A 9,140-nucleotide genomic window follows, 5' to 3' on the forward strand; every position below is an offset into this window, starting at 1 on the left:
TTAATAAGTATGATTAAACTTAGATTAAGAGATGTTTCTTTTCAAGAATGGCAAGGAAAATTTAGAAAAAGTACAAGATTCGATAGTTACAGTAAACACAAATTTTCATTAAATGCTGAACAATATGTGTATTGCAAAAAATATTTAATGCATAGAAGATACCTAGCTCTTTTAAGAAATGGAGGTGCAAACATCTACATAAATGTTGGAAGATGGACAGATGTTGGAATTGTAATGCAAATGAGTTAGAGGAAGAATTCCACATGATAATGAAATGCCCATGTTTTAATGATTCGAGAAACCTTTTTGTACCAAGGAAATATTTAAGCGAATGCACATCCAAATGTTTTGTTAATTTAATGAATGATTATGATCCAGCTGTAGAAGAAAATTGTTAAAATTTTGTAAAGCTTCACTTGTGATGAGAGAATGTTATCATTAGTTACTGAACATTCTGTAATTATTGGATATATACTCTTCAAAAAAAGAAACTTGACATCGATGTAGAAACCACTTTTGACAAATATCACATATAATTACATTAAATGAGAACCAAATAAGCCAAACAGAAAGATGATGTGTCTATAATTCGGCAAAACACATGCAAAGCACATAAACGTAGCGTTTGGGGATCAATTTTACAGCTTCATCGAAACGCAACCGCCTGTTAAAAACGTGCTGCACAGGATCCTGCATTTAGGCATGCAGTCCCCCGACCCCCCCCTCCCCCCCCCCCCCCCCCCCCCCCCCTTGCTGAATGGGTATAAAAATCCACATCAACGGCTGTTCATACAGTCCCTACAACGGCAGTAGAGGCAGTGACAGAATGCCGAAGACTGAATGCATCTCAACGGAACAACGCCATTGGGAGATTACAAGCTGGTGCAACTGAGCAAGAAGTGGCCAGACACTTTGGCGTATCCAGACAGACAATCTCCGCACTGTGGACCCGATACAACAACACCAACAGAGTTGACGACAGACCAAGGTCAGGAAGACCAAGGGTGACAACCCAAGCACAAGATCGATACATCCGGCTGCGACACCTCCGAGACCGCACTACCGCAGCCATGTCTACAGCCACACAGATCCCTGGGGTACGCAGGATATCAGATCAAACGGTACGCAACAGACCGACGGAGACAGGAATTTTTGCACGAAGACCTGTTCGACGTCATGTATTGACCCCACGTCATCTGGCGGACCGTCTGCTTCGGTGCCAACAGAGGGTTAGATGGGCACGTGCAAGGTGGAGAAATGTACTGTTTACTGACGAGTTCCGTTTCCTACTCACACGTGCTGATGGGCGCGCACGTGTCTACAGACGTCGGGGTGAACGTTACGCCCCCAACTGTGTGCAGCAGGTTGTCCCATTTGGCGGCGGGAGTGTCATGGTATGGGCCGGAATTCATCCCGGTGGTAGGACGCCTCTCGTGCATGTGGCAGGTGCATTGACAGGTGTGCGTTACAGAGACGCTTCTTGATGCACTTCAGCATGAATGGCAGCACATCCAACAGCGTGTTATTGACAACTTGATTGCTTCTATGGGTCGTCGGTGTCAAGCGGTGATTGATGCACGTGGTGGGCACAACCGATACTGACATTTTCTGTACCCCTGTGACATTAACTGTATCGTGTACGTGTGTCTGTCTAGGTGACACGATTAATGTTTTGAACATTGTGTACATTGATCTTCAAACAGTGTTTCAATTATGGTTTCTGTGTCCTATTTCGAAACAATCGCATTCTATTACATTTTGAAAGTCAGTGACAAGTTTCTTTTTTTGAAGAGTATACATGTGTATGTATGTATGTGTGTGTGTGTGTGTGTGTGTGAGAGAGAGTGTTTGTATGTATGTATGTGTGTGTATATGTGTGTATATGTATGTATGTATATGTATAAGCACATATGATAAACTTCCATCACCCTTGATGCACCCTTTGATTTGACGTTAATCAAACCCATTTCAAATGAACTGACTACTCGATTTTACAACATATACACTAAAGGATCGCACGAAAGTCTGATTCCGTTTAAAATAATGATCAACGACGCTAAAGTTATTTTAAAAATAACAGCTGATCAAAATTGTGAGCAGCGATCAACGCCCCGACCATTTTGTGGCCGCATGGGGGACTTGGTTCATAGGATTGGCAATTGATTTCCTACCTGTATCCCTGGGGGGCATGATTCATGTTACCTGTATTTGTGTCTTCTCCAACCATGACGTATGTCATGACTTCCCGGTCAGACTGGTATGGGCTGGACCCGACTGAGGTATCACTACTGCTGTCGGACATGGTGCTGCTTGAGTACAGCTGGTGGTGTTACTTGAGTACATTTATTGGTGCTGCTTGAGTACAGCTGATGGTGCTGCTTGAGTACAGCTGGTGGTGCTACTTGAGTACAGCTGGTGGTGCTACTTGAGTACAGCTGATGGGGCTACTTGAGTACAGCTGATGGTGCTGCTTGAGTACAACTGGTGGTGCTACTTGTGTACAGCTGATGGTGCTACTTGAGTACAGCTGATGGTGCTACTTGTGTACAGCTGATGGTGCTACTTGTGTACAGCTGTTGCTACTTGAGTACAGCTGATGATGCTGCTTGAGTATAGCTGATGGCGCTATTCATGCTTCCTGAATGTTCTTCCTGAGTTCAGCTGATGTCTACTGAACGGTATGCTTTCATCATGCTTTCCACAATATGATATACTATTAAATAAGCGTTACTTTCAAGTTAGAATGCACGAGTGCTGCGGAATTTCTCAAGCCATTCAACTTTGTTCATTCGCCTTATCGTGTTGAGTTTTTCATCGAGAATGTAGGATCTCGGCCCATCTTTATCATAAAACACAACTCCATCGCAATATCGAATAGCTACTTCCATAACAAAATGTTGTCTTTGGGTAGGATGAAACGCTATGTTTATCAGGTTTCTAGGAGCGTCGGTAAACTTTCCATGCTTTGTCAGTACACAGAGATCAGTCTCAACCTTCCTGTAGATACTCTCTATCAAGGATGCTTGATTCACGTGTAGCTTGAAACCAACAATGTCTGATACTTTTGTTTGATAACCTCTTTCTGTGAGAACTTTCTTTTCGTTAACACCCAAGTAGTATGACCCGCCTTGAACCAGCTTTGACATAGAAGTTATATTGTCTTTCAGCTTAAGAGTGTGCCAGATATGATCAGTCAGTTTTCCCACATCAGCTCGTTTCCGCTGAATCTCTTCAGTGTTGTCTTTAAATGCTTTCAACTGTATATGTCGATTCTCATGAAAAGTGTTCACATTATCTGGCAGGTTCCTAAGAGAAGCTTGGTTCTTCGTATTTGTTTCTGTTTTATTCAATACTTCCAAAAGGTTCAGAGATGTTACAACCAGATTTTCATTATCATTGTTTGCCTTAGAGTTGAAATCAACTGTTGCTACACCAGCTGTTTTGTTAACGTCAACTATAAGAAAGTCACACGCGTCTGTGAATTTCGGTTTCTCGCTGAGGAAATACCGTTCATATGAGTCAGTATAAAGTTCACCACCTTCCAGTAAGTTTGTGAATGTCTTTACTACAAATTCATCAAAGTATTCGACACACTTATCTTCTGATGATATCCCCCCCAAGTGTACCAGCAACACTCCCCCGCCACTGTTACGTAAAGCTGACACTGCTTTAGCTACTTTTCCCAGAACTGATGACTTTTCTTTGCTTTTCTTTCCCCTTATGATCTTGTATTCTGCATGTAGTTGTATCTTAGCGTGTTGACGACCTCCCTTGTGTTCGTCTTCGTACCTGTGTCCTATTGACGCGCAGACTTGGCATCCAACTGCAACATAATATTGTCATCATTAAAATGATGTGAAAATGCCATGATTAAACTACGCACATCTGTATATCGCTGAGTACCAAACATATTCATGTTATAATACTTCGAACTGAAACTGGCACTAGGAACTGGTTGACCAGCGAATTCAGTGTCATCTTTCATTCACCCAGTTATATAATGTAGAATGATTACATTATTGCAACACGAAAAGATGCTCCACATATCGCATGTGAAAATGACCGTGTACACAGGGCAGTGAGGGGAAGTCCACATTGGACCTCATTCCCAACCAAGGCAACCTGCAGGGGGATTGCGGTCCTGAGTTCATTAGTCCTTCAACGGATCATAAAACAGAGATAATATAACTGACAGAAATGTATAGCAAATTTAATTTGCACTTTAAAACCATAGATGATTAGAGAACACTACTGCATATAGAAAATGAACACGTAGATCCAGGAAACAAATATGCTGTCAGAACCGATCCAACTGCTAGCGGTAAGGGGCGAATACTTTCGATCGGGTGATCAGGCTTTCTACATTGCGTACCATCGTACTAAGAATATGTGAATTGAATACTCATGCTATCAATCATTGGTTTGTCTAATTCAGACTCTTTTTCACACCCACTATTTTTGTGGTAATCACATTTTACTTGATCATATTTTTCTAAATACAATAATCATGATATATCTCTCACAAGACTGTCAACGTTTTGTGGAACCAACGCCTGGCGTAGACATACTTTAACACAAATCAAACAAAAATTATCGTCTACATCCAAGTTTGTAAGGGTTAATACCTGTCAACTCTTCTGTTTCACTATCAGTGCTGTACATGCCATCTGTGAACAAACAAGATATTTACCTTAAACATCGCCATGAACTGTAAGCCGTTTAGTTGTATTTCATTTCAAGTAGATGACCAAAGTTAATATGTTGTCTTCGGAATGTTTCACACGCAGAAGTCACGCAGTGCGACATAGCAAGTGGCATTGATCCTGCTCGAAAATATATATTTGCTTGAAATTTAGAAAAATACTAAAGAGTCCATACAAAGAGAGAAAAGCGTAGAAAACCATGTTTTCGAAAAGGTGACCTTGCAGTCAAGGCACAAGTGCTACCAGCAGGCCACATGTTCACCAGGCCGTGATCAACTCACAACAACTGCTACCGGAAGGCCACATGGACATAAGGCTGCAGTAAACTTACGACAAGTGATACCGGAAAGCAACATCGACACCAGGCTGCAGTCAACTCACAACTGCTACCAGTAGGCCACATCAACACCAGGCTGCAGTCAACGCACGACAACTGCTACCAGTAGGCCACATCAACACCAGGCTGCAGTCAACTCACGACAACTGATACTGTTTGGCCACATCGACGCCGGGCTGCAGTCAACTTATGACAACTGATAGTCGTAGGCCACATGGACACAAGGCTGCAGTCAATCCACGCCAACTGCTACCGGAAGGCCACATCGACACCAGACTGCAGTCAACTCACGACAACTGCTACCGAAAGGCCACATCGACACCAGACTGCAGTCAACTCACGACAACTGCTACCGAAAGGCCACATCGACACCAGACTGAAGTCAACTCACGACAACTGCTACCGACAGGCCAGATGGACATAAGGCTGCAGTCAACTTACGACAACTGATACTGGTAGGCCACATCGACGCCGGGCTGCAGTCAACTTATGACAACTGATAGTCGTAGGCCACATGGACACAAGGCTGCAGTCAATTCACGCCAACTGCTACCGGAAGGCCACATCGACACCAGACTGCAGTCAACTCACGACAACTGCTACCGAAAGGCCACATCGACACCAGGCTGCAGTCAACTTACGACAACTGCTACCGGAAGGGAACATCAACACCAGGCTGCAGTCAGTTCACTACAACTGCTACCGGAAGGCCACATGGACATAAGGCTGCAGTCAACTTACGACATCTGCTACCGGAAGGCCACATCGACACCAGGCTGAAGTAAACTTATGACAACTTCTATCGGAAGTTAACATCGACACCAGGCTGCAGCCAACTTACGACAACTGATAGTGGAAGGCCACATCGACATCAGGCTGCAGCCAACTCAGGACAACTGCTACCGGAAGGCCGCATGGGCATAATGCTGCAGTCAACTTACGACATCTGCTACCGGAAGGCCACATCGACACCAGGCTGAAGTAAACTTATGACAACTTCTATCGGAAGTTAACATCGACTCCAGGCTGCAGCCAACTTACGACAACTGCTACAGGAAGGCCACATCGACACCAGGCTGAAGTAAACTTATGATAACTTCTATCAGAAGTTAACATTGACACCAGGCTGCAGCCAACTTACGACAACTGATAGTGGAAGGCCAAAACAACATCAGGCTGCAGCCAACTCAGGACAACTGCTACCGGAAGGCCACATGGACACAAGGCTGCAGTCAATTCACGCCAACTGCTACCGGAAGGCCACATCGACACCAGACTGCAGTCATCTCACGACAACTGCTACCGAAAGGCCACATCGACACCAGACTGCAGTCAACTTACGACAACTGCTACGGGCAGGCCACATCGACACCAGGCTGAAGTCAATTCACGACAACTTCTACCGGAAGGCCACATCGACACAAGACTGCAGTCAACTCACGACAACTGCTACCGGAAGGCCACATCAACACCAGACTGCAGTCAACTTACGACAACTGCTACGGGCAGGCCACATCGACACCAGGCTGAAGTAAACTTAGGACAACTGCTACCGACAGGCCACATCAACACCAGACTGCAGCCAACTCACGAAACTGCTACCGGAAGGCCACATGGACATAAGGCTGCAGTCAGCTTACGACAACTGCTACCGGAAGGCAACATCGACACCAGGCTGCAGTCAACTTATGACAAGTGATAGTGGAAGGCAACATCAACACCAGGCTGAAGTAAACTTACGACAAGTGATAGTGGAAGGCAACATCAACACCAGGCTGAAGTAAACTTACGACAACTGCTACCGGAAGGCCACATCGACACCAGGTTGAAGTAAACTTATGACAACTGCTATCGGAAGTTAACATCGACACCAGGTTGCAGCCAACTTACGACAACTGATTGTGGAAGGCCACATCGACACCAGGCTGCAGCCAGCTCAGGACAACTGCTACCGGAAGGCCACATGGACATAAGGCTGCAGTCATATGAGATGATTTCTTTGTTTGTCACTTTAACTATCAAACAATTTTATATTGTCAGACTCACCATGCGCAGCACCGTTCATCCTTGTGCATTGTGTTGTTTTACCTTATCAGTCCTGAAACAAACAGTGATCAGAAAGTCAAATGGATATGTTTTAGTGGGTGGATTTACCCTTATGTGAAGGATAAAGCACGACTCCGAGGTTAATGGTCAAGGAAGTAAGAGGGTATTGACAGTGTGAGACCGGGGAGCGAAAAGGCTAAATACAAAATATAACAAAAAAGAGTGAGTGAGTATGGTTTTACGCCGCTTTTAGCAATATTCCAGCAATATCACGGCGGGGGTCACCAGAAATGGGCTTCACACATTGTACCCATGTCGGGAATCGAACCCGGGTCTTCGGCGTGACGAGCGAACGCTTTAACCACTAGGCTACCCGACCGCCCTAACAAAAAAGAAAACATCGATATATCTAATAGTGAAACAATGCAGTGAGTCGCAGTTTAAAAGTTATGCGATCAAAGCGTGCGAGAGAAAACATTACGTGCAGCATAGACAAAACTAAGTCATGACATCTAAAACTGAACTACCTCTCATCACCTACACCGGTCGTTCAGTGCGAAAACAGAGGGTTACAAAACTTAACACGATATGTGAGATTGCAGGTTCGATTTCCATCATTCATAATGAAAATGTTTCCTTTCTTGTCTCCTCCAATTTAGAACATACGACGTTTGAAACATTAAGTATAAATTCTATCTGCTACACAACTCACCAGGTCTTACTAGCAAAGAGTAACATCCCAAGACGTCATTGCGAGATAGGAGAATACCTACAATACAATAGGCAAAAGTGGCCGTAGGTTTATTACCTGATCAACAAGATCATAAAGTGATAATATATTTCGACATTTAACCAGAATTGTATAGACACACTACTTTATCTTAAGATAAAGGTTATAGGTATGGAATACAGAACACCACACATCCGGGCTGTGATGTGACCTCTTTACTCCTGAAGGGACACTTAAAAGTACTTGTAGGACTATTCATGTAAGGCTTCGGTGATTTGCTTGATTGCTTGTCATCATACCCGTGGGGTATTGCTCATTATAACAATGTCTGGTATATCTGATCAGGTCTTGATTATTTACAGGCTGCCTTGACACAGAAGGGACATCGATGACTATGGCGTCAGAAAATATTCACCCCCATACATTTAAAAAGAAACTAGAATATAGTTTAACAAGTTCCAACTTTTGGTTGAGTGAAAGAATACACAGTCTCGAGTTTCCATTCGCATACACTGATGAGTGATTACCCTGACCAACCTCTGAAGATAGTGAATACATTCACAGATTATTTAGGTTTAAACAAGAAGACAGTGATGCCAATGTTAAATATAGCCGGCACTGCAAACATATGTTACTTTATGACATAATGTATACACATTCTGAACCACGCTTAAAAAATTGTCATTTTCTAATGATTTATACAAACACGCTTCATGTCTGAGCCATGTTTCTCACTGTCACTGGCGTAAGTCACCAATGGTTTGATCAGTTCTAGATCCCCTTCTGAAAATAATAAATGTGTCAATATTATTAAAGTGGTAAACATTATTCACTCATATGATCAACTATATTCATGGGATCACACTGTGACAGAACTATAAGTGTCATTCGGACTTTGAGTCTTGATCACGTGGCTTTGAATTTTGAGCTGTGGCGATATGACATCACGCATCACTCGCCACTCGTCAGAAATAGTTGATATGGCCGATAACAAGCCATTGTTCTTTCTTACACTCTCTGACACGGTTCAGTACAAACTAATCTTATAGATAAGTGACAAATGCTGTTGTTTCGAATTTCAAAACGACATTTAAAAAAACGAGCATGAGTCAACTTATCAAGTTGTTCAACTATAGGTCTGAGTTTCCGAACATGGATTTGGCAGCTTATGTAAATTCCACGACCTGTGGCTACCACGATTGGTGACTTCTCTATTGTTGACAATGACAACCTTCATCAGTTATTCAAATATGGCCTAAAATATCGTGAAAAGTCTGGTACCAATTGGAAATAGAGTTGTTTTTTTAACTTTTCTATGATGCTA

At 43.2% G+C, this 9,140-nt stretch overlaps 1 protein-coding gene across 1 annotated transcript; it reads right to left on the bottom strand.

Moving 5' to 3' along the window:
* Positions 1–2,738: 2,738 nt before the first annotated feature.
* Positions 2,739–7,105, bottom strand: LOC139473284 (uncharacterized). Its single transcript, XM_071255818.1, has 3 exons — positions 7,087–7,105; positions 4,626–4,667; positions 2,739–3,823 (listed from the first exon to the last, which is right to left on the bottom strand). The coding sequence occupies exons 1-3, from the start codon at positions 7,103–7,105 to the stop codon at positions 2,739–2,741; spliced, it is 1,146 nt and encodes a 381-aa protein (XP_071111919.1).
* Positions 7,106–9,140: the final 2,035 nt, after the last annotated feature.

The sequence above is a fragment of the Haliotis cracherodii genome, unplaced genomic scaffold, assembly GCF_022045235.1.
Source record: "Haliotis cracherodii isolate W230 unplaced genomic scaffold, xgHalCrac1.p SCAF_27, whole genome shotgun sequence".
NCBI lineage: Eukaryota > Metazoa > Mollusca > Gastropoda > Lepetellida > Haliotidae > Haliotis > Haliotis cracherodii.

Coding starts and splice junctions, on each gene's coding strand:
- LOC139473284 (XM_071255818.1), bottom strand. Junction 3,824..4,625: donor TGAAACAGAAGAGTTGACAG/GTATTAACCCTT, acceptor ATTATGTTGCAG/TTGGATGCCAAGTCTGCGCG.